The following is a 26,586-nucleotide window of genomic DNA, read 5'->3' on the forward strand; positions in this document are numbered from 1 at the left end:
GAGAGAGAGAGAGAGAGTGAGACAGAGAGAGGGGCAGAGAGAGACAGAGACAGAGAGTGAGAGACAGAGAGAGAGTGAGGGGGCAGAGAGAGAGAGTGAGAGAGAGGGATTGAGAGAGAGAGAGCGCGACGGAGAGAGAAAAACAGACTGATAGAGGGAAGGACACAGAGAGAGATGGATAGAAAAATTCAGATGGAGAGACAGAGGGAGAGAGATAGAGAGAGAGAGAGGGAGATGGAGAGAGGGAGTCAGAGAGAGAGAGAGATGGAGAGAGAGAGAGAGAAACTGATACAGAAATGGACAGAGAGAGAGATGGATAGAGAGAAAGATGGAGAGAGATGGAGAGAGAGAGACAGATGGAGAGAGAGATCATCATTATAGGCAGTCCCTCAAAATCGAGGAAGACTTGCTTCCACTCTAAAAGTGAGCTCTCAGGTGACTGAACAGTCCAATACGGGAATTACAGTCCCTGTCACAGGTGGGACAGACAGTGGTTGAGGGAAGGTGAGGGTGGGACAGGTTTGCCGCACGCTCCTTCCGCTGCCTGCGCTTGGTTTCTGCATGCTCTCGGCGACGAGACTCGAGGAGCTCAGCGCCCTCCTGGATGCTCTTCCTCCTCTTAGGGCGGTCTTTGGCCAGGGACTCCCAGGTGTCAGTGGGGATGTTGCACTTTATCAGGGAGGCTTTGAGGGTGTCCTTGTAACGTTTCCTCTGCCCACCTGGGGCTCGCTTGCCGTGAAGGAATTCCGAGTAGAGCGCTTGCTTTGGGAGTCTCGTGTCTGGCATGCGGACAATGTGGCCCTGCCCAATGGAGCTGATCAAGTGTGTTGGGCGGGCCACATTGGCCTGGTCGAGGATGCTAACGTTGGTGCGTCTGTCCTCGCGGGGGATCTGCAGGATCTTGCGGAGTCATTGTTGGTGGTATTTCTCCAGCGACTTGAGGTGTCTACTGTACATGGTCCATGTCTCTGAGTCATACAGGAGGACGGGTATCACTACAGCCCTGTAGACCATGAGCTTGGTGGTAGATTTGAGGGCCTGGTCTTCAAACACTCTTTTCCTCAGGTGGTCGAGGAATTATAATTTGCAAAGTCACTCAGAACTTGGCCTGGGCGGTTACACATTCCAGAGGAACTTCAGGGTGTGGCTTATCCTCCAAGGGGACCAATCAGTAATAGGTCATGTGATAAAGGAGAGCCAATCAGAGACAAGGCAGCCATTTTTGGAAGTACAAATAAACACATCCAAATTTTGGACGGGATAAACATAGTAAGAGAGGAAGTATTGAGGGGTTTAACATCCTTGAAAGTAGATAAATGGCCAGGACCGGATGAAATATAAAACAGGAGGAAGGGAGGAAATTACGGAGGCTCTTCCAATCCTCTCTGGCTATAGGAGTTGTGCCAGAGGACGGGAGAACTGCTAACGTTGTAACCTTGTTAAAAAGGAAGGAAGGGATAGACCGAGTAATTACAGGCCAGTTAGTTTAACCTCGGTAGTGGGAAAATTACTGGAATCAACTCTGAGGGACAGTATAAACCTTCATTGAGAAAGACACAGATTTATAAAGGACAGTCAGCATGGATTTGTTGAGGGAAGGTTGTGTCAGACTAATGTGATTGAGTTCTTTGAGGAGGTAACCAGGAGGGTGGATGAGGGCGGTGTGTTTGATGTCGTGTATATGGATTTTAGCAAGGCTTTTGACATGGTCCCACATGGCAGGCTGATCAAAAATGTAAAAGCCCCTGGGATCCAAGGGAGAGGGGCAAATTGGATCCAAAGTGGGCTCAGGGGCAGGAAGCAAAGGGGAATGTTTGAGGGGAGTTTTTGTGACTCCAGTGGGGTTCCACAGGGCTCAGTATTAGGTCCCTTGCTTTTTGTGGTATATATTTAGACTTCAATGTAGAGGCCATGATAAATATGATGATATATAAATTGGCCGTGTGATTGACAGTGAGGAAGAAAGCACCAGACTGGAGGAAGATATCGATGGACTGGTCAGGTGGCAGAAAGTGACAAATGGAATTCAATCGGGAGAAGTGTGAGGTAATGCAATGGGGAGGGGCAACAAGGCAAGGGAATAGACATTAAATGGGAGGACACTGAGAGGTGCAAAGGAACAGAGGAACATTGAAGTGTATGTCCACAGAACCTTAAAGGTAGCTGGACAGGTCGATAAGGTGATTAAAAAGGCATACGGAATACTTTCCTTTATTAACTGAGTCACAGAATATAGAAACATAGAAACATAGAAACATAGAAAATAGGTGCAGGAGTAGGCCATTCGGCCATTCAATGAGTTCATGGCTGAACATGCAACTTCAGTACCCCATTCCTGTTTTCTCACCATACCCCTTGATTCCCCTAGTAGTAAGGACTTCATCTAACTCCTTTTTGAATATATTTAGTGAATTGGCCTCAACAACTTTCTGTGGTAGAGAATTCCACAGGTTCACCACTCTCTGGGTGAAGAAATTCCTCCTCATCTCGGTCCTAAATGGCTTTCCCCTTATCCTTAGACTGTGACCACTGGTTCTGGACTTCCCCAACATTGGGAACATTCTTCCTGCATCTAACCTGTCTAACCCCGTCAGAATTTTAAACATTTCTATGAGGTCCCCTCTCATTCTTCTGAACTCCAGTGAATACAAGCCCAGTTGATCCAGTCTTTCTTGATAGGTCAGTCCCGCCATCCCGGGAATCAGTCTGGTGAACCTTCGCTGCACTCCCTCAATAGCAAGAATGTCCTTCCTCAGGTTAGGAGACCAAAACTGTACACAATACTCCAGGTGTGGCCTCACCAAGGCCCTGTACAACTGTAGCAACACCTCCCTGCCCCTGTACTCAAATCCCCTCGCTATGAAGGCCAACATGCCATTTGCTTTCTTAACCGCCTGCTGCACCTGCATGCCAACCTTCAATGACTGATGTACCATGACACCCAGGTCTCTTTGCCCTTTTCCTAATCTGTCACCATTCAGATAATAGTCTGTCTCTCTGTTTTTACCACCAAAGTGGATAACCTCACATTTATCCACATTATACTTCATCTGCCATGCATTTGCCCACTCACCTAACCTATCCAAGTCACTCTGCAGCCTCATAGCATCCTCCTCACAGCTCACACTGCCACCCAACTTAGTGTCATCCGCAAATTTGGAGATACTACATTTAATCCCCTCGTCTAAATCATTAATGGACAGTGTAAACAGCTGGGGCCTGTGGAAATGCATTTTTATCTAAGCTGATACCATACGGTATTTGTGTGCCTTTTGATTAAAATGGAGTCCTGGCCCTTCCAGAACTTTCTGCATTTTAGCAGCCAGCTTGCATAAACAGCTAAACCTGCTGTTAGATGGCTGATGGTTATCAGACAGCTAGGAGACAAGTCATGCTGAGACAAGTAACCCCCCCATGGTGCTCTCCTATTGTCTACACTACAGGAGTTCCATGTCACCCCACCCTTATCTTCTAGCCATTATCTCTTTCCTTTACCTCATCCATTTGAAGCAAACAGGTAAACTGACCAGGAAATTGGATAATCCTGACACAATACAAGACAGGTGATAGCCCATTACCTATGACTCATGGAGTAATGGCCGTTTGGCTTTCTGATAACCCTGACAAAAGGAAACATCTGGACACCATGTCAGGACCAGGATATAGTAATTAACTCTTTATCTGTATTCACTGACTGTGAGACAGAGCAATACACAGGGAGAGGCCAGAATTTTGGTTTTACTGTATAAATATCTTGTTAAACTGAACCATTGCGGAGGTGTTCATTTAGCCCTTGACTGAGTGAAACCTACCCCTTGCGAGCAAGTAAATTAAAAAGGAAACTTCTATCGGAGCTGTAAGTGTCGGAGTCATTCTTTTCGGAGGTCGAGATTTCGACAGTTATTGGAGGTTCCACCGAGATGCATACTCTCTGTCCTGTGAGTAAAACGGATACAGGCATAGTGCCTCTCCAGTGAAAGGCTTCGGTGGCCAAACAAGGTGAGCCTTTGCTCACAAGAGGTTTCTTCACTGTTGAATCGCAGTTGTAATCTGTTGTCCACAGCGGAGGTACTGCATCTACAAGACTCGGCATTTAAAAGTTAAAGGTATTTTTTTTATAACCATTTCTTTCTCAGCTCGCCAGCAGAAGAGAACAGGTTCTGGAAAAAACCTCGAGACAGCCCGGGGAAGGTTTCAGTAGGTAAGGGAGCGCTAGTCGATCGAAAAGGGTTCCAGGTTCTTATGTGATAAGATTTTTATTGTTTTTAATTCGGAAGGGGTTCTTATGTGATAAGACTATTAAAAAAAAAAGAAAAAAGAAAGCGCTAATCGATCGAAGGTTCTTATGTGATAAGATTTTTATTGTTTTTAATATGGAAGGGGTTCTTATGTGATAAGACTATAAAAAAAAAAGAGCGCAATCGATCAAAGAGTTTGGGTACGGAACCTTAAGTTTTATCAGCTGTTATTAGGATAAGTTAAGGACTCGGTCTGTAGTGGCGTACAACGCAGACTGAGAATTTGTTTAGAGGTTATGATTTGTGTACTCACGGGAATATTGTTTGTTGTCCTTGTATTACTGTTGGGTGCAATACCTTTGTGAGTCATTGCCATTAGAGAAACGGGAAGAGTCACTAGGGAAAGTTGTGATTCGAAAAAAAAACACAAGGATTGATTAGGAAAAGAAACAGTAACTGATTGATCAACTACGATTGGTTCGTGCCAACATATCTCACACACCCAGACTGAGCCCGAATTAAGAGCCTTTTCAGGCCACGTAACGGCCAGGAGAAGTGGGCGTAGAGAACTCGGTTGGCCGAAAGGATTGTGAGATCAGAAACTGTGGGAAAATCTTAATCATCCAGAATGGGTGCCGGAGCAAGTTAAAACACCACAAAAGGCACACCAGCCTATGTCATGCTCCAGAATTGTGGTCAGTCTTCAATTGACCAAAGAAACAAAAACGGTAAAGTGGACTAAGGGTGAAAACAGGCCATTTCCACCCGATGGTTCATTTAATTTAGAGAGAACAACTTGTCTCCAGGAGTGTCTTATAAACAGAGATCCAGGTAGAAAAAAAAAGGAAAGTAATAGAAAAGGCCTGGGTTCCGATTCTTCAAGTCCATGTAAAATTAACAGAGGAAGTAAATCAAATGTAAAAAAAAAAAAGAGAACCTGATAGTGACTTATGGATTAAAAAAAAAATGAAGCTAGCAAAAGAAAAAGCTTTATTGAATGGAGAGAGACTTGTGAATGTCTTGTCTTTCAATGAGAGTGCGTGAATGTCTTGTCTTTGAATGAGAGTGCTTCTGTCTTTTTTCCTTGTGTCTGGAAACCTGTTTGGAAAGGTTGTGGAACTGCCTGTTTGTTTTAGCTCCACCCACTTTTTCAAACAAAGTGAAGTTTTTTTAACCCTTCATAGTGTTGTCCTGTATGTGGGAAGTTTAAGACATTTTAAGTTAGAAGCGCAGGTGTGGATTTATTCGGATGAGAGGTTACGGAGCTAGGAAATGCACAAAGGATAGGTTTGTTGAGACATGGTCCCGGTGGTTAAAAGTTGTAATGCCTTTTTTTTTTAAAAAGCCTTTGTGTGTCTCTCGAGGTGCAGGCTGGGGGAGTACACTCTCATTGTCCTTGGTGTAAATTCTTGGTACAAAAGCTTCTAGCTCAGTAAGAGGATTTTTTTTTGATAAAGAGTGACAGTACAATAGTTGAATTGGGATTTTGAGATATTTCAGGTGATCTCTTGATCAACATTTTGGGTGTATTGAAAAAATCTTGGGTTTGGAAGCCTTTTAATAAAATTAGAAAACAAGTACTTTACATTCTGTGATCTGTGAATCACCATAAGCATAAATGAGAAGTCCGTGTAACACACAGATTTGTCCAGTTCAGAAACCCACACAAATGGAGGTTTGTCCATGACCTACGAGCTGTGAATGAATCTACTATATTCTCACAGTGCCTAAAGAGGGATCTGGAAGATGTAATTTTACCAGCAGGTTCTACACTTGTGCAGTATGTTGACGACTTATTGCTCGCCTCACCCTCCAAATTGGCCTGCGAAACGGACTCCCTTGTGTTATTAAAAGCTCTGGCCTCGAAAGGACACAAGGTGTCAAAGGCAAAGTTACAATTTGTCTCAGAAAAGGTTCGGTATCTAGGGCACGAATTGGTCAGAGATACGAGACAATTGACACAAGACCTAGTAAAAGCAATCTGCTCTGCCCCACTACCAGTAACCAAGAGAGAAATGAAACCCCTCCTCGGCATGACAGGATACTGCCGGCAATGGGTTACGAGTTATTCCGAGATCGTTAGACCACTGTTAGACATGTCCATGCCCGCACTACCAGAAAAGTTGATTTGGAATGAGGTATCCCGGAATGCTTTTCAGAACCTTAAACAAACCCTCACTTCAGCACCCGCCTTGGGATTACCAGATTACACTAAGCTATTCAACTTATTTGTGCATCACAAGTCGGGTTTTGCACAATCTGTTTTGACTCAGTTACATGGGGACAGGCAGCGACCGGTAGCATATTTCAGTACCCAACTAGACCCAGTGGCACGCGGACTACCAGGATGTCTTCCTTCGTTGGCAGCAGCTTATTATGCTATGCAACAGGCTCAGACAATCAAAAATGCAGAACAAGTGGAAAATCTCCTGCGAGCCATTCAATGCCCTTTGAAACTTGCCATTATCAAATGCCAAGCACATACAGGCCAGTCGAATGAGGTGGCACTTGGGAATGCCAGAGCTGATAATGCAGCTAAGTCAGCAGCTCTGTCGAAAGGGGGGATGCAGGTGTCATTGTTCCCACTAAGGAAAAATAATTGCTCAGACCCACCACCCACTATTAATGACGTGCTGGCCTTTCAGACACAGGCCGGTACGGAGGAGGAGGAGACAGACCCACCACCCACTATTAATGACGTGCTGACCTTTCAGACACAGGCCAGTACGGAGGTGGAGACAGACCCACCACCCACTATTAATGACGTGCTGGCCTTTCAGACACAGGCCAGTACGGAGGAGGTGGTGACCTGGACGAAGGATCAATGTTATAAAAATCCAGAAGGAATATGGGTTCACCATGACGGCCGCGTGGTGGCCCCTAGATCCTTACTTCCATGGATTGCCCGATGTGTTCATACATTCACACATGCAGGCAAAGGGGGATTGGCAGATTATATTTTGGCAACTTGGTATGCACCAGGTATTTCGGCAATTGCAAAACAAATCTGCGAAAATTGTGTTACCTGTCAGACAATGAATCCGGGTAAGACGGAAAAAGTAGAATCTGCCTCCCACCCAAATCCAGTCGGGCCTTTTGTACATTTACAAATGGATTTTATTGAATTACCTATGTGTATGGGATTCAAGTATGTATTAGTTATTGTAGATGTGTTCTCTAGATGGATTGAAGCCTTTCCATGTAAAAAGGCCGATGCCACTACTGTTGCTAAATGTTTGTTAAAAGAAATTGTACCGCGCTTCGGAATCCTTGCTAAGCTTTCCAGTGATAACGGGTCACATTTCACGGGAACTGTTATAAGAGAAATGTGTAAAGCTTTACAGATTAATCAACGTTTTCATTGCAGTTATCATCCACAATCAGCTGGACTTGTTGAAAGATATAATGGAATGCTTAAAAATAAGCTGGCAAAACTATGCAATGACACTGGACTGAAATGGACAGAACTGCTGCCCTTAGCTTTGATGGTAATGCGATCTGCAACCAACAGAACAACAGGCCTGTCACCGCATGAGATAGTTATGGGACGTCCCCAACGACTACCTTTTACAGCACCATTTACTGCAAAACAGATGGACATCCACAAAATGGAGGAAAATATGTTGAATTATTGTATTGCACTAACCAAATGTATTTCCAGCTTTCATTCACAGGTAAAGGAAGCCCAAGTCAAGCCAGCGGAAGGGAAGTGTCGTAACCTGGAGCCAGGGGAATTCGTTTACATCAAGATTTTTAAAAGGAAAAGCAGTCTACAGCCAAGATTCGAAGGACCATACCAGGTCTTGCTGGCGACCAATACTGCAATCAAGGTAAAGGAAAGACCAACATGGATCCACGCATCCCATTGCAAACGGGCACCCGACCAGGAGGAAGGGACGAAGGAATCAGAGGAACAGAAAAAGGAAGACTGAATAAGGAACTGTATGGACTATGGGGACTGATGGTGCTGGGCTTGACAGGGTTTTACTTCACATTATTGATTACACCAGGGGTACAGACCCGCCACCGAAGGGAATTGCATGTAAACGTATTTATGGCACTGAGTCATAGGTATGCTCAAGTAAGAAACTTGTCGAGTTGTTGGATATGTTCCCATGTACCTGTCCACTCCAGGGGGGGTATTCCCCTGAGATCTGTCCCCTTTAACGAATCAGAAATGGTAGAATGGTTGACAGTGCAAAACAGGACAAAACTAACTAAGGGGCCAGAAACGAAGGAGCAAACAGAATGGAGGTCGGCAGGGTATAAACTTACAGCCTTCCAGGGATGGTACCAGCCCAATTATGATAATAACCATCAGTCTCCCTTCCTAAGCATTACTCCCAGAATAGGAAATCCTGAGGGTATAATATGCCTAGTGAGTAATGAAACTAAAGAAATGGAAATGGAGAGACTGTACAAGATCAGAATGGATTGAGTTGTCCTTGTGAAGGACAAAATGGGGGAATGTGGAAAGTATTTTTATCTAAGCTGATACCATACGGTATTTGTGTGCCTTTTGATTAAAATGGAGTCCTGGCCCTTCCAGAACTTTCTGCATTTTAGCAGCCAGCTTGCATAAACAGCTAAACCTGCTGTTAGATGGCTGATGGCCATCAGACAGCTAGGAGACAAGTCATGCTGAGACAAGTAACCCCCCCATGGTGCTCTCCTATTGTCTACACTACAGGAGTTCCATGTCACCCCACCCTTATCTTCGAGCCATTATCTCTTTCCGAGACCTCATCCATTTGATGCAAACAGGTAAACTGACCAGGAAATTGGATAATCCTGACACAATACAAGACAGGTGATAGCCCATTACCTATGACTCATGGAGTAATGGCCGTTTGGCTTTCTGATAACCCTGACAAAAGGAAATATCTGGACACCATGTCAGGACCAGGATATAGTAATTAACTCTTTATCTGTATTCACTGACTGTGAGACAGAGCAATACACAGGGAGAGGCCAGAACTTTGGTTTTACTGTATAAATATCTTGTTAAACTGAACCATTGCGGAGGTGTTCATTTAGCCCTTGACTGAGTGAAACCTACCCCTTGCGAGCAAGTAAATTAAAAAGGAAACTTCTATCGGAGCTGTAAGTGTCGGAGTCATTCTTTTCGGAGGTCGAGATTTCGACAGGCCCCAGCACAGAACCTTGTGGTACCCCACTAGTCACTGCCTGCCATTCTGAAAAGTCCCCATTTACTCCTACTCTTTGCTTCCTGTCTGACAACCAGTTCTCAATCTATGTCAGCACACTACCCCCAATCCCATGTGCTTTAACTTTGCACATTAATCTCTTGTGTGGGACCTTGTCGAAAGCCTTCTGAAAGTCCAAATATACCACATCAACTGGTTCTCCCTTGTCCACTCTACTGGAAACATCCTCAAAAAATTCCAGAAGATTTATCAAGCATGATTTCCCTTTCACAAATCCATGCTGACTTGGACCTATCATATTACCTCTTTCCAGATGCACTGGTATGACATCCTTAATAATTGATTCCATCATTTTACCCACTACCGATGTCAGGCTGACTGGTCTATAATTCCCTGTTTTCTCTCTCCCTCCTTTTTTAAAAAGTGGGGTTACATTGGCTACCCTCCACTCCATAGGAACTGATCCAGAGTCAATGGAATGTTGGAAAATGACTGTCAATGCATCCACTATTTCCAAGGCCACCTCCTTAAGTACTCTGGGATGCAGTCCATCAGGCCCTGGGGATTTATCGGCCTTCAATCCCATCAATTTCCCCAACACAATTTCCCGACTAATAAGGATTTCCCTCAGTTCCTCCTCCTTACTAGACCCTCCGACCCCTTTTATATCCGGAAGGTTGTTTGTGTCCTCTTCAGTGAATACTGAACCAAAGTACTTGTTCAATTGGTCTGCCATTTCTTTGTTCCCCGTTATGACTTCCCCTGATTCTGACTGCAGGGGACCTACGTTTGTCTTTACTAACCTTTTTCTCTTTAACTTTTGCAATCCGTCTTAATGTTCCCTGCAAGCTTCTTCTCGTACTCCATTTTCCCTGCCCTAATCAAACCCTTTGTCCTCCTCTGCTGAGTTCTAAATGTCTCCCAGTCCCCGGGTTCGCTGCTATTTCTGGCCAATTTGTATGCCAATTTGTATGCCAGTTCCTTGGCTTTAATGCTATCCCTGATTTCCCTTGATAGCCACGGTTGAGCCACCTTCCCTTTTTTATTTTTACGCCAGACAGGAATGTACAATTGTTGTAGTTCATCCATGCGGTCTCTAAATGTCTGCCATTGCCCATTCAGTATCATTCGCCAATCTATCCTAGCCAATTCACGCCTCATACCTTCAAAGTTACCCTTCTTTAAGTTCTGGACCATGGTCTCTGAATTAACTGTTTCATTCTCCATCCTAATGCAGAATTCCACCATATTATGGTCACTCTTCCCCAAGGGGCCTCGCACAACGAGATTGCTAATTAATCCTCTCTCATTACACAACACCCAGTCTAAGATGGCCTCCCTCCTAGTTGGTTCCTTGACATATTGGTCTAAAAAACCATCCCTTATGCACTCCAGGAAATCCTCCTCCACCATATTGCTTCCAGTTTGGTTAACCCAATCTATGTGCATATTAAAGTCACCCATTATAACTGCTGCACCTTTATTGCACGCACCCCTAATTTCATGTTTGATGCCCTCCCCAACATCACTACTACTGTTTGGAGGTCTGTACACAACTCCCACTAACGTTTTTTGCCCTTTGGTATTCTGCAGCTCTACCCATATAGATTCCACATCATCCAAGCTAATGTCCTTCCGAACTATTGCCTTAATTTGCTCCTTAACCAGCAATGCTACCCCACCTCCTTTTCCTTTTATTCTATCTTTCCTGAATGTTGAATACCCCTGGATGTTGAGTTCCCAGCCCTGATCATCCTGGAGCCACGTCTCCGTAATCCCAATCACATCATATTTGTTAACATCTATTTGCACAGTTAATTCATCCACCTTATTGCGGATACTCCTTGCGTTAAGACACAAAGCCTTCAGGCTTGTTTTTTTAACACCCTTTGTCCTTTTAGAATTTTGCTGTATAGTGGCCCTTTTTGTTCTTTGCCTTGGGTTTCTCTGCCCTCCACTTTTCCTCATCTCCTTTCTGTCTTTTGCTTTTGCCTCCTTTTTGTTTCCCTCTGTCTCCCTGCATTGGTTCCCATCCCCCTGCCATATTAGTTTAAATCCTCCCCAACAGCACTAGCAAACACTCCCCCTAGGACATTGGTTCCGGTCCTGCCCAGGTGCAGAGGGGTTATGCTTGAACTGTATAAAACACTAGTTAGGCCACAGCTGGAGTACTGCGTGCAGTTCTGGTCACCACATTACAGGAAAGATGTGATTGCACTGGAGAGGGTACAGAGGAGATTTACGAGGATGTTGCCAGGACTGGAGAATTTTAGCGATGAGGAAAGATTGGATAGGCTGGGGTTGTTTTCCTTGGAACAGAGGAGGCTGGTGGGAGACCTCATTGAGGTATATAACATTATGAGGGGCCTGGATAGAGTGGATAGGAAGGACCTATTTCATTTCGCAGCGGGGTCATTAACAAGGGGGCATAGATTTAAAGTAGTTGGTCGAAGGTTTAGAGGAAACATGTCTTCATCCAGAGGGTGGTGGCGTCTGGAACTTGCTGCCTGAAAGGGTGGTAGAGGCTGAAACCCTCATCATATTTAAAAGGTACCTGGATGTGCACCTGAAGTGCTGTAACCTGCAGGACTACGGACCGAGAGCTGGAAAGTGGGATTAGGCTGGGTAGCTCTTGGTTGGCCGGCACGGGCACGATGGGCCGAATGGCCTCCTTCCGTGTCGTAATTTTCTATGATTCTATGATATGGATTCTATTTCTGCCTTGCTGGTAGCTGTGTTACTGCGACATCCCTATGTTGTTATCGCTAATTACAGCTACTCCCCCTCCATCGATTGTAAATATGTTATACCCCAATGTTTAACTCCCAGTCCTGATTTTTCTGTTGCCATGTCTCAGTAATCCCGATTATGATTGGTTCCTCACAATACATGATTGCCTCCAGTTCCCCTGGTTTATTACAGATACTGCATTGCTGTACAGACTGTGTAACTAATGTTTAATAGAATTTCCTCTCACTTTATTTTTAATCATCTTTTTAGACTCCTGTTCTATAACTCTCTTCATTCCTTGGCCATCAATATCCTCCCTGACTCTACTCTTTCCTAGGATCTCTTTTCCCCTTGTGTTTACTTTAGGCTGGTTACATTTCTTGTCGATCCCTGCCCCACCTTACTAGTTTAAGCCTTTACCACCTCCCGATTTACCCTTTCCGCTCAGTCATGGTCCCATCCCATCGGCTTCTCCTCCCTGTCCCAGACCTGGTGCCAGTGTCCCATGAAAAGGAATCCCTCTGTCCCACACCAGCCCTTTAGCCCCGTGTTAATTCTCCTGATTCGACTGTTTCTGTGCCAATTTGCACGTGGCTCAGGCAATAATTCAGAGATTATTACCCTCCATGTCCTGCTTTTTAATTTCGAGCCTAACTCCCGATTCTCTTTCAGCAGGACCTCCCTGTTCCTACCTCTGTTGTTTGTTCCCACATGGACCACGACAACTGGATTTACCCCCTCCCTTTCCAAGTTCCTCCCCAGCTGCCGTGAGAGATCCCTGCCCCTGGCACCGGGTCGACAACACATCCTTCGGGATTCTCGTCCTTGGCTGCAGAGGATGCTGTCTCTCCCCCTAATTATAGAGTTCCCTGTCACTACCATATTCCTATTCTGCTCTTCACCCCTTGAACAGCTTTCTGAGCCACGGTGCCTTGGTCTGCATTGTGGCTCTCCTCCCCACAGTCCTTCTCCTTGTCCTCACAGGGAGCGAGTATATCGAGCTGTTGGGCAGGACCTGTGTCTGTGACAGCTCCTTCTCAACCTCTCCTAAACCCCGCTACCCAGCTCCCGAACAGTCCTCCTCCCTTTCCTGAACCTGAGCGTTCCTCTGGGGTGTGTATTCTGGATAAACTGTCCAGAAATTCCACCCCCTCCCTTATGTGTCGGAGTGTCTCCATCTCGCACTGCAGCTCAATGGCTCTGAGCCGGGGAGATTGGAGATGGAGATATCTCCTGCAGACGTGTTTGCTCGGGACAGTCTCACTGTCCACAAACTCCCACATACTGCCATCCCGACACACCACCTGCCCTGACACATCTTCGTCTGCTTTATTTTATTGATTTATTTAGTAAAAATCTTTATTCAATGATTATTTATAGTTATATTAATTAGTTTAGCGAGTTAAGCTATAAATTTAATACAGATTATTATAGTTTCCCGCTCCTGGTTTAAACCATTGCCCGAGGTTAGAGGGGAGAAATGTTAATATCACTGACCAATCACTTTCGTGCTGTCCTGTGACATCACTCCTTGTTTATTTCAAATCCTCGAAGGCTCTGCCTCCACTGATACCGCCTCCAATTAGCGACGGTCTGCCTGGTCTCCCGCTGTTTTAAGTACTGCCACTGCTGATGCTGCCTTCAATACTGTATTTCATACTGCACCCAGTCCCGCTCACCCATCACCCCCTGTGTCCTGCGCCCTAACTCACACCCAGTCCCGCTCACCCATCACCCCCTGTGCTCTAACTCACACCCAGTCCCGCTCACCCATCACCCCCTGTGCCCTGTGCCCTAACTCACACCCAGTCCCGCTCACCCATCACCCCCTGTGCCCTGTGCCCAAACTCACACCCAGTCCCGCTCACCCATCACCCCCTGTGCCCTAACTCACACCCAGTCCCGCTCACCCATCACCCCCTGTGCCCTGTGCCCTAACTCACACCCAGTCCCGCTCACCCATCACCCCCTGTGCCCTAACTCACACCCAGTCCCGCTCACCCATCACCCCCTGTGCCCTAACTCACACCCAGTCCCGCTCACCCATCACCCCCTGTGCCCTGTGCCCTAACTCGCACCCAGTCCCGCTCACCCATCACCCCCTGTGCCCCCTGTCCTAACTCACACCCAGTCCCGCTCACCCATCACCCCCTGTGCCCTGTGCCCTAGCTCACACCCAGTCCCGTTCACCCATCACCCCCTGTGCCCTAACTCGCACCCAGTCCCGCTCACCCATCACCCCCTGTGCCCCCTGTCCTAACTCACACCCAGTCCCGCTCACCCATCACCCCCTGTGCCCCCTGTCCTAACTCACACCCAGTCCCGCTCACCCATCACCCCCTGTGCCCTGTGCCCTAGCTCACACCCAGTCCCATTCACCCATCACCCCCTGTGCCCTGTGCCCTAACTCGCACCCATTCCCAGTCACCCATCGCCCCCTGTGCCCTAACTCGCACCCATTCTCACTCACCCATCACCCCCTGTGCCCTGTGCCCTAACTCACACCCAGTCCCGCTCACCCATCACCCCCGTGCCCTGTGCCCTAACTCACACCCAGTCCCGCTCACCCATCGCCCCCTGTGCCCTAACTCGCACCCATTCTCACTCACCCATCACCCCCTGTGCCCCCTGTCCTAACTCGCACCCAGTCCCGCTCACCCATCACCCCCTGTGCCCTAACTCACACCCAGTCCCACTCACCCATCACCCCCTGTGCCCTAACTCACACCCAGTCCCACTCACCCATCACCCCCTGTGCCCCCTGTCCTAACTCGCACCCAGTCCCGCTCACCCATCACCCCCTGTGCCCTGTGCCCTAGCTCACACCCAGTCCCGTTCACCCATCACCCCCTGTGCCCTGTGCCCTAACTCGCACCCATTCCCAGTCACCCATTGCCCCCTGTGCCCTAACTCGCACCCATTCTCACTCACCCATCACCCCCTGTGCCCTGTGCCCTAACTCACACCCAGTCCCACTCACCCATCACCCCCGTGCCCTGTGCCCTAACTCACACCCAGTCCCGCTCACCCATCGCCCCCTGTGCTCTAACTCGCACCCATTCTCACTCACCCATCACCCCCTGTGCCCCCTGTCCTAACTCGCACCCAGTCCCGCTCACCCATCACCCCCTGTCCCCTAACTCACACCCAGTCCCACTCACCCATCACCCCCTGTGCCCTAACTCACACTCAGTCCCACTCACCCATCACCCCCTGTGCCCTGTGCCCTAACTCACACCCATTCTCACTCACCCATCACCCCCTGTGCCCTAACTCACACTCAGTCCCACTCACCCATCACCCCCTGTGCCCGCTGACCTACATTGGCTCCCGGTTAAGCAACACCTCGATTTTAAAATCGTCATTCTTGTTTTCAAATCCCCCCATGACCTCGCCCCTCCCTATCTCTGTAATCTCCTCCAGCCCCACAACCCTCCGAGATGTCTGCGCTCCTCTAATTCTGGCCTCTTGCTTGACACAGAACAAGTTATTTACTGTTTCTCTAACGGTGAAAGAACCAAACATTTCCTGCAGGTTTCTCACTCCCACCATTTAAACATTATTTGGTATAAATGGAATTGGTTGATTTGGTGAGAATTGTGGTTGCTTCTAGTTGGATCGGTAACTGGGACAACATGTCTGCCACAACAAGAGCCACTCAATGTTGCTGCGAACCCCGGGGTCTGGGAAATTGGGAAATTTCACTCCCGGCACAGGTCTGGTCAGTAAGCGGCTGGCTGTGTTGTGACAGTAAAGCGTGGCTGGATTGATCGAGGAAGACAGAAGCCATTGTGCGTGAGATTGATTTGTGCTGGGTGGTGCAATGTATGACCCGGTGAGGATGCTCACGGGTTGGTGGAGCTGTTGAGGTGGGAGTGGCTTAGCCCATCACGTGACATTCACAAGACTCAATAAAACCCCAGCCAGTTGGATTCGGGGGATCCACGATGGGGCAGGTGGTTGTGAGCCTGGTGGATGAACCGGTAATGTGTCGTGTGATTGTTAAACCTTTGCTAATAAACCAACTAGTTCTCAACAGCAATGTGTTGCTATGAATTCTTAAGCAAAGAACCCATGAAGCAAATACATTACCGATGGGCTCAGGACAAACCAATTTCAGGGAGGGAATGTAAAGCAGGCGTTAGCTCCTTATTTACATATTTAAAGGGTGTGGCGCCTGTTTTAAGCGAGAGCCCTGGATGCCTCATTATAGCGGCTGCCACATTACTGGCACAGAAGGTGTGCCTGCCTCCTGCCATAGTGAACAGCAAAACATAAGAAATAGGACCAGGATCAGGTCACATGGCCACCTCGTGCCTGCTCCGATTGGTTGCCTTGACCCCTGATTTAGGCCTTTAGAGCGGGAGCAGCATTCATCGCAGTGCTTGGCCATTATCTCCGTGAATCCCTCCTCTCTGCCGTGATTCTACCATGCATCAATCGAAAGAGAAAGTTAGGCAGAAGGGAGGAAGCAGAAAGAGGTGATGCGGGGAGGATGTGACTGTGAGCCCCGGCTACGTATGTCCCTAAACCTGCCCGTTGTCACGGAAATGGAACATGAGCATCTTCCCTCCCCACAGGGAGCTCACAGCGGAGCAGGTCAGGCAGACAGCAGGCCATTCACTAAAAATAAACACTACTGTCTGTATCTGTCTATCAATGAGCATATGGCCATCGATCGTCCCTGTAAAACCTGCCATCAGACTCCAAGCTCAAGCTTATTCTCCTTTTAAATCCAATTCAGTGCCAGGATTTGCAGCAGTCCCACTTTGCATTGACGTGTTTCCAGGCTCGCGGATACCCTGAGCAGCATTGGGACCACCATCACAACAGGGCAAGGATTAACAAACCACCACAAATGGAGAGGCCAGTACAAACCTTACAACAGCACATTGGGTCGGGGCAGAATTGTAAAAACATAATTAGCAAAAGAACCAGAGAATCAAAGACATTTACGGCACGGAAGGAGGCCATTCGGCCCATCGTGTCCACGCCGGCCGACCAAGAGCTACCCAGCCTAATCCCACTTTCCAGCTCTGGGTCCGTAGCCCTGTGGGTTACGGCACTTCAAGTACACATCCCAGTACTTTTTAAATGTGGTGAGGGTTTCTGCCTCTACCACCCTTTCAGGCCGTGAGTTCCAGACCCCCACCACCCTCTGGGTGAAAAAGGTTGTCTTAACTGTCTTACTGATCCGCCTCACTTTGTATCGTCAGCAAACTTGGCTACATTGCACTTGGTCCCTTCATCTCGGTCATCAATATAGATTGTAAATAGCTGAGGCCCCAGCACTGATCCCTGTGGCACCCCACTATCTACAGCCTGCCAACTGGAAAATGACCCATTTATCCCACTCTCCGTTTTCTGCCCATTAACCAATCCTCTATCCATGCTAATGCATTACCCCCAACCCCATGAGCCCTTATCTTGTGTGGCAAACTTTTATGTGGCACCTTATGGAAAGCATTTTGGAAATCCAAATCCTCTGGTTCCCCTTTGACTGGTTTCCCGCCGACTGACGTCAGGCGAACTGACCTGTCATTCCCCATTTTCTCTCTCCCACCTTTCTTGAATAGCGGGGTTACATTAGCTGGGACCATTCTAGAATCTGGGGAATTTTGGAAGATCACAACTAACGCATCCACTATCTCACCAGCCACCTCTTTTAGAAGCCCAGGATGTAGACCGTCAGGTCGAGGGGATGTGTCGGCTTTTAGTCCCATTAGGACCTCTAGTACTTTTTCTCTACTGATATTAATTACTTTAAGTACCTCACTGTAGTACCCCTTGGCTCCCCACTATATTTGGTTTACTTACATGGGAGTGAGAGAAAAAATTGCAAAATGAGATAGAGAGAGTGAGGTAATAAAATGCAGGAGAGAGCAAGAGAGAGGAAGTGAGAGAGCCAAATGGAGCAAGAAAGAGAGAGGGGGAAGGAGTGAGAGAGAGCGGGAGAGAGGGAGTGAGAGACAGAGAAAGAGGGAGTGAGTGACAGAGAGAAGGAGTGAGAGACAGAGAAAGAGGGAGTGCGAGACAGAGAGAGGGAGTGAGAGAGGGAGTGAGAGAGAGAGGGAGGGAGTTAAAGAGAGGGACAGTGGGAGAGAAAGAGAGTGAAAAAGAGAGGGAGTGAGTCAGAGAGAGGGGAGGGAGGGAGTGAGAGACAGAAGGAGTGAGAGAGAGGGAGAGAATTAGAGAGGGAGAGTGAGATAGTGAGAGGGAGTGAGGGGGGGAGAGAGGGAGGGAGTGAGAGACAGGGAGAGAGAGGGAGGTAGTGAGAGAAAGAGAGAAGGATGGGGGACGGAGGGAGGGAGTGAGAGACAGGGAGAGAGAGAGGGAAGGAGAGAGAGGGAGGGAGAGAGAGGGAGGGAGGGAGTGAGAGACGGGGAGAGAGAGGGAGGCAGTGAGAGAGAGAGAGGGACGGAGGGATGCAGTGAGAGTCAGGGAGAGTTGGAGGGAGAGAGAGATAGAAGGAGGAAGAGAGAAAGAGGGGAAGGGAGGAGAGTAATAATACTGTGGCAGATGAATTCCTGGAGTGTGTATGAGATGGTTTTTTAGACCAGTTTGTTGAGGAGCCTGCTAGGGAACAGGCTATCCTATATTGGGTATTGTGCAATGAGAAGGGGTTAATTAACAGTCTTGTTGTGCGGGGTCCTTTAGGGAAGAGTGACCATAACATGATTGAATTTCTTATTAAGATGGAAAGTGAAGTAGTCCAATCCGAAACTAGGGTCCTAAATCTAAACAAAGGAAACTACGAAGGTATGAGGAATGAATTGGCTATGATAGATTGGGAAGATTCATTAAAAGCATCACGGTGGATAGGGAATGGCTAATATTTAAGGAACGAATGCATGAATTGCAACAGTTGTAGAAACATAGAAACTTGGAAAATAGGTGCAGGAGTAGGCCATTCGGCCCTTCGAGTCTGCACCATCATTAAATAAGATCATGGCTGATCATTCCCTCAGTACCCCTTTCCTGCTTTCTCTCCATACCCTTTGATCCCTTTATCTATAAGGGCCATATCTAACTCCCTCTTGAATATATCCAATGAACTGGCATCAACAACTCTCTGCGGTAGGGAATTCCACAGGTTAACAACTCTGAGTGAAGAAGTTTCTCCTCATCTCAGTCCTAAATGGCTTACCCCTTATCCTTAGACTGTGACCCCTGGTTCTGGACTTCCCCAACATCGGGAACATTCTTCCTGCATCTAACCTGTCCAGTCCCGTCAGAATGTTATATGTATCTATGAGATCCCCTCTCATCCTTCTAAACTCCAGTGAATACAGGCCCAGTCGATCCAGTCTCTCCTCAAATGTCAGTCCTGCCATCCCGGGAATCAGTCTGGTGAACCTTCGCTGCACTCCCTCAATAGCAAGAACATCTTTCCTCAAATTAGGAGACCAAAACTGAACACAATATTCCAGGTGAGGCCTCACCAAGGTCCTGTATAACTGCAGTAAAACCTCCCTGCTCCTATACTCAAATCCCCTAGCTATGAAGGCCAACATACCATTTGCCTTTTTCACCGCCTGCTGTACCTGCATGCCAACTTTCAATGACTGATGTACCGTGACACCCAGATCTCGCTGCACCTCCCCTTTTCCTAATCTGCCACCATTCAGATAATATTCTGCCTTCGTGTTTTTGCCACCAAAGTGGATAACCTCACATTTATCCACATTATACTGCATCTGCCATGCATTTGCCCACTCACCTAACCTGTCCTAGTCACCCTGCAGCCTTTCAGCATCCTCCTCACAGCTCACACCGCCACCCAGTTTAGTGTCATCTGCAAACTTGGAGATATTACACTCAATTCCCTCATCCAAATCATTAATGTATATTGTAAATAGCTGGGGTCCCAGCATTGAGCCCTGCGGCACCCCACTAGTCACTGCCTGCCATTCTGAAAAGGACCCGTTTATCCCAACTCTCTGCTTCCTGTCTGCCAACCAGTTCTCTATCCACGTCAGTACATTACCCCCAATACCATGTGCTTTAATTTTGCACACCAGTCTCTTGTGTGGGCCCTTATCAAAAGCCTTTTGAAAGTCCAAATACACCACATCCACTGGTTCTCCCTTGTCCACTCGACCAGTTACATCCTCAAAAAATTCTAGAAGATTTTTCAAGCATGATTTCCCTTTCATAAATCCATGCTGACTTGGACCGATCCTGTCACTGCTTTCCAAATGTGCTGCTATTTCATCTTTAATAATTGATTCCAACATTTTCCCCACTACTGATGTCAGGCTAACCGGTCTATAATTACCCGTTTTCTCTCTCCCTCCTTTCTTAGAAAGTGGTGTTACATTAACTATCCTCCAGTCCATAGGAACCGATCCAAAGTCGACACACTGTTGGAAAATGATCACCAATGCATCCACTATTTCTAGGGCTACTTCCTTAAGTACTCTGGGATGCAGACTATCAGGCCCCGGGGATTTATCAGCCTTCAATCCCATCAATTTCCCTAACACAATTTCCCGCCTAATAAGGATTTCCTTCAGTTCCTCCTTCTCACTAGACCCTCGGTCCCCTAGTATATCCGGAAGGTTATTTGTGTCTTCCTTCGTGAAGACAGAACCAAAGTATAGAAACATAGAAACAGAAAATAGTTGCAGGAGTAGGCCATTCGGCCCTTCTAGCCTGCACCGCCATTCAATGAGTTCATGGCTGAACATGCAACTTCTGTACCCCATTCCTGCTTTCTCGCCATACCCCTTGATCCCTCTAGTAGCAAGGACTTCATCTAACTCCTTTTTGAATATATTTAGTGAATTGGCCTCAACAACTTTCTGTGGTAGAGAATTCCACAGGTTCACCACTCTCTGGGTGAAGAAGTTTCTCCTCATCTCGGTCCTAAATGGCTTACCCCTTATCCTTAGACTGTGAGCCCTAGTTCTCGACCTCTGGTATTTGTTTAACTGGTCCACCATTTCTTTGTTCTCCATTATAAATTCATCTGAATCTGACTGCAAGGGACCTATGTTTGTTTTCACTAGTCTTTTTCTCTTCACATATCTATGGAAGCTTTTTCAGTCAGTTTTTATGTTCCCAGCAAGCTTCCTCTCATACTCTATTTTCCCCCTTCTAATTAAGCCCTATCTCTGCTGTATTACAAAATTCTCCCAGTCCTCAGGTTTGCTGCTTTTTCTGGCCAATTTATATGCCTCTTCCTTAATTTTCCTTGTTAGCCATTCCTTTCTGGTGTAAAAACACAAAAGGAAAAGTGGCCCAACCATGGCTAACAAAAGAAATTAAGGATAGTATTAGATCCAAAGAGGAGTTATATAAAGTTGCCAGAAAAAAGTAGAAAGCCTGAGGATTGGGAGCAGCGAATTCCACAGATTTACAACCCTCTGAGAGAAGAAATTTCTCCTCATCTTAGTTTTAAATGGGCGGCCCCTTATTCTAAGCTTATGCCCCCTAGTTCTAGTCTCTCCCATCAGTGGAAACATCCTCTCTGCATCCACCTTGTCAAGCCTCCTCATAATCTGATACGTTTCAATAAGATCACCTCTCATTCTTCTGAATTCCAATGAGTAGAGGCCCAACCTACTCAACCTTTCCTCATAAGTCAACCCCCTCATCCCCGGAATCAACCGAGTGAACCTTCTCTGAACTGCCTCCACAGCAAGTGTATCCTTTTGTAAATATGGAAACCAAAACTGCACGCAGTACTCCAGGTGTGGCCTCACCAATACCCTGTATAACTGTAGCAAGACTTCCCCGCTTTTATACTCCATCCCCTTTGCAATAAAGGCCAAGATACCATTGGCCTTCCTGATCACTTGTTATACCTGCATACTAAACTTTTGTGTTTCATGCACCAGTACCCCCAGGTCCCGCTGTACTGCAGCACTTTGCAATTTTTCTCCATTTAAATAATAACTTGCTCTTTGATTTTTTTCTGCCAAAGTGCATGACCTTACACTTTCCAACATTATACACCATCTGCCAAATTTTTGCCCACTCACTTAGCCTGTCTACGTCCTTTTGCAGATTTTTTGTGTCCTCCTCACACATTGCTTTTCCTCCCATCTTTGTATCGTCAGCAAACTTGACTACGTTACACTCAGTCCCTTCTTTGAAGTCGTTAATACAGATTGTAAATCGTTGAGGCCCCAGCACTGATCCCTGTGGCACCCCACTGGTTACTGATGGCCAACCAGAGAATGAACCATTTATCCCGACTCTCTGTTCTCTGTTAGTTAGCCAATCCTCTATCCATGCTAATATATTACCCCGAACCCCGTGAACTTTTATCTTGTGCAGTAACCTTTTATGTGGCACCTTGTCAAATGTCTTCTGGAAATCCAAATACACCACATCCACTGGTTCCCCTTTATCCATCCTGTTCGTTACATCCTCAAAGAACTCCAGCAAATTTGTCAAACATGATTTCCCTTTCATAAATCCATGCTGACTCTGCCTGACTGAATTATGCTTTTCCAAATGTCCTGCTACTGGTTCTTTAATAATGGACTCGAACATTTTCCCAACCACAGATGTTAGGTTAACTGGTCTATAGTTTCCTGCTTTTTGTCTGCCTCCTTTTTTAAACAGGGGCATTACATTTGCAGTTTTCCAATCTGCTGGGACCTCCCCAGAATCCAGGGATTTTTGATAAATTACAACCAATGCATCCACAATCCCTGCCACTACTTCTCTTAAGACCCGAGGATGCAAGCCATCAGATCCAGGGGCTTTATATTTATAACACAGTGGCTTGGCTCCAGCTGGAGTATTGTGGCCAATTCTGGGCACCACACTTGAAGACAGATGTCAAGGCCTTAGGGAGAGTATAGAGGAGATTTACTGGAATGGCAGCAGGGCTGGAGGCATAAAGTTATGTGGAGAAGCTGGGGCTGTTCTCCTTAGAGCAGAGGTTAAGGGAAGATTTGATCGAGGTGTTCAAAATCATGTAGGGGTTTTGACAGAGTAAATAAGGAGACACTGTTCCCGGGGGCAGGAGGCTCGGTAACCAGAGGGACACAGATTTAAGGCGATCGGCAAAAGGACCATAGGGGGAGGTGAGGAGAATGTTTTTACGCAGCATAGAAAAAAACATAGAAACATAGCGAGTTGTTGTGATCGGGAGCGCGCTGCCTGAAAGGGAGCAGATTCAGTAGTAACTCTCAAACCGGGAATTGGGTAAATAGTTGAAGAGGAAAAATGTGCGGGGCTGTGGGGAGAGAGCGGGGGGAGTGGGACTGATTGGATCGCTCTGTCACAGAGCCGGCACAGGCTCGATGGGCCCAATGGCCTCTTCCTGTGCTGTAAGATTCTATTATTCAATGATTCTATGCAAATGTAAAAATGCTAATATATAATAAAGTGTGAGCGAGAGAGATGTTATTACAGAGCTGACACTGCTGCCTTTTGACCGCTCACCAAACCCTGTGAGACGAAACTTGCGTGTCAGTTTTCAGACATGAAACGAGGCGGTATTAATGTATATTAGTTTAATGTTCTTGTACAAACAATTATATAAAAGTGTTTTAAACAATTGTGGAGTGCAGCTGCGATCGCCGGGTGCTTGGTTCTGTGTTGTCCAGCTCCCGGCCTTGTGCCTGCTGACAGAGGGTTAACTATTGAATGAGTCTCGGAAACACAGAAACAAAGCTCACCAATGACAGGGAGTGGGGCCGTTCACACACAATATACACAGCGTATAACAGCAAATAGCAAATAGCTAACAGGAGAGTCCTACAGAGAAATACTGCTTCAGCAGGCGATGTTGTTAAGAACGTTAAACACTTTGTGCCTCTTTAAGGTGATTTGAAATAATATTCAGCAAAGTTGCTTGAAGTAAACGAAGACCTTAAGAATTGGCGTTTAAAATCTCGAACATTCACTTTATTGGCTTATGGTAATTATCTGCGATCAGCGCATTAATACTAACATCCCTCTCCCCCGCCGATCGTCACTTCCACACTCTATCAGTCTCCGACTTTCCTTTCCAGAATTTAACCCTGATTTCTTTATTTGGACTTGTTATTAGCTCGTCACCCTTTGATTCTCTGAATTGAAAGCTCCAATACTGGAGGGAATGCAGTTAGAGTATTTATGGCCAGTGCGAGAGCTGGGAATTGTACAGGAAGCATATTGGGAGTAAATGGATGAGCGCCTCTCTGACTAGCTCAGAGACAGCTATTAACACAAGATAGTGAACCCTGTCAGAGATACTAAACACCGACTGGGGACAATGGTCCACCGAACATGAACAGACACAGTTCTGTTCCCACGCGGGATAGTTTGACATAAATCTTACTCTCAGAGACTCCTCATAATTATTGGAGCTTTACAAGATTTTGCAACAATTTTTACATTTCCCAAAATGAAGATTGTTATTTAAAAAGTCCTCCTAAAGTGTTTGTTGAGTTGCCGGAGTGGTCCCGGTGTGTCGGTGCCCCGCTGGGGCGTTAGGAGATCCCGGTAGCGCCCAGACTGATCCCACTTGCGTGACTCATGCGGGGCAAGCTGTGCACAGACTTGCTGTAATCGTGGCTGACAATTCTGCCGTTCTCCCCGGTCCCTCCTTGGGATGGGACCCGGTCCATACTCCTCATCGCTTCACTTATTGACAGCTGCTGAGACAAGGGAACAAAGAGCGCGTCAAATAGAGGCAGGGCTGGGCGTTAGAGACTGGCGATAGGATCAAAACCCACTGAATCAGTGGGTAACCCACCACACTTCACCCCCCAACCCCTGAGCTCACTAACCCCCTCACCCCCCTATCCCCGGGCTCACTGCCCCCCACCCCTGGGCTCTCCCTCAGCACCGGGCTCACCCCCCTATCCCCGGGTTCAGCCCCTAACCCCCGGGCTCACCCCGCCCACCAACCCCAGGGCTGGGCGTTAGAGACTGGCGATAGGATCAAAACCCACTGAATCAGTGGGTAACCCACCACACTTCACCCCTCAACCCCTGAGCTCACTAACCCCCTCCCCCACCCAACCTCGGGCTCACCACCTAACCCCCGGGCTCACCCCTGGGCTCACCCCCTCACCCCCGGGCTCACCACCTAACCCCCGGGCTCACCCCCGGGCTCACCCCCTCACCCCCGGGCTCACCACCTAACCCCCGGGCTCACCCCCGGGCTCACCCCCGGGCTCACCACCTAACCCCCGGGCTCACCCCCTCACCCCCGGGCTCACCCCCTCACCCCCGGGCTCACCACCTAACCCCCGGGCTCACCCCCGGGCTCACCCCCGGGCTCACCACCTAACCCCCGGGCTCACCCCCTCACCCCCGGGCTCACCCCCCTAACCCCCATGCTCCCTCCCTCACCCCCGGGCTCCCTCCCTAACCCCCCGGGCTCACCACCTAACCCCCGGGCTCACCCCGTCACCCCCGGGCTCCCTCCCTCACCCCCGGGCTCACCCCCGGGCTCCCTCCCTAACCCCCCGGGCTCACCACCTAACCCCCGGGCTCACCCCCGGGCTCACCCCCTCACCCCCGGGCTCACCCCCTCACCCCCGGGCTCACGCCCTCACCCCCGGGCTCACCCCCGGGCTCACCCCGTCACCCCCGGGCTCCCTCCCTCACCCCCGGGCTCACCCCGTCACCCCCGGGCTCCCTCCCTCACCCCCGGGCTCACACTTGGAGTATTTGGACTCCCAGAGCTCATTTGGCAAAGTTCCCACAGCAGCAAATGCCGGGATCACCAGGAAAAGGAACTCCAAATAAAAGCTGGAATTGCAAAAGAAACTGGCGGAAAGGCAGAAAACAAATCTCATGGTGGGGAGGGAGGGGTATCAGGGCGGTACTTGGAGAGGGTGGTTGGGATCCTGGGACGGGGAGCATTACTCCCGGGGACGGCGAGTATTATTCCCGGGGATGGGGAGTATTATTCCCGGGGATGGGGAGTACTATTCCCGGGATGGGGAGTATTATTCACGGGGATGGGGAGTATTATTTCCGGGATGTGGAGTATTATTCCCGGGATGGGAGTAATATTCCTGGGATGGGGAGTATTATTCCCAGGATGGGGAGTAATATTGGGAGTATTATTCCTGGGGACGGGAGTATTATTGGGAGTATTATTCCCGGGGACGGGGAGTATTATTGGGAGTATTATTCCCGGGGATGGGGAGTATTATTGGGAGAATTATTCCCGGGATGGGGAGTATTATTCCCAGGATGGGGAGTATTATTCCCGGTGATGGGAAGTATTATTGGGAGTATTATTCCCGGGATGGGGAGTATTATTCCCGGGGACGGGAAGTATTATTCCCGGTGATGGGAAGTATTATTGGGAGTATTATTCCCGGTGATGGGGAGTATTATTGGGAGTATTATTCCCGGGCATGGGGAGTATTATTGGGAGTATTATTCCCGGTGATGGGGAGTATTATTCCCAGGATGGGGAGTATTATTGGGAAGTATTATTCCCGGGACAGGGAGTATTATTGGGAGTATTATTCCCGGGACGGGGA

General features: G+C 47.8%; 1 protein-coding gene across 1 annotated transcript in view; it reads right to left on the bottom strand.

Moving 5' to 3' along the window:
* Window positions 1-24,570: 24,570 nt before the first annotated feature.
* The window catches only part of LOC139261979 (glutamate receptor 1-like), a 631,175-nt gene continuing 629,159 nt past the window's right edge, over window positions 24,571-26,586 (bottom strand). Inside the window, exon 16 of the mRNA XM_070877138.1 lies at window positions 24,571-24,738. Within this exon, the coding sequence (XP_070733239.1) occupies window positions 24,571-24,738 (168 nt within the window). The remainder of the gene's footprint in view (window positions 24,739-26,586) is intronic.

This window comes from Pristiophorus japonicus, chromosome 4 (assembly GCF_044704955.1).
Source record: "Pristiophorus japonicus isolate sPriJap1 chromosome 4, sPriJap1.hap1, whole genome shotgun sequence".
NCBI classification, from domain to species: Eukaryota; Metazoa; Chordata; class Chondrichthyes; family Pristiophoridae; genus Pristiophorus; species Pristiophorus japonicus.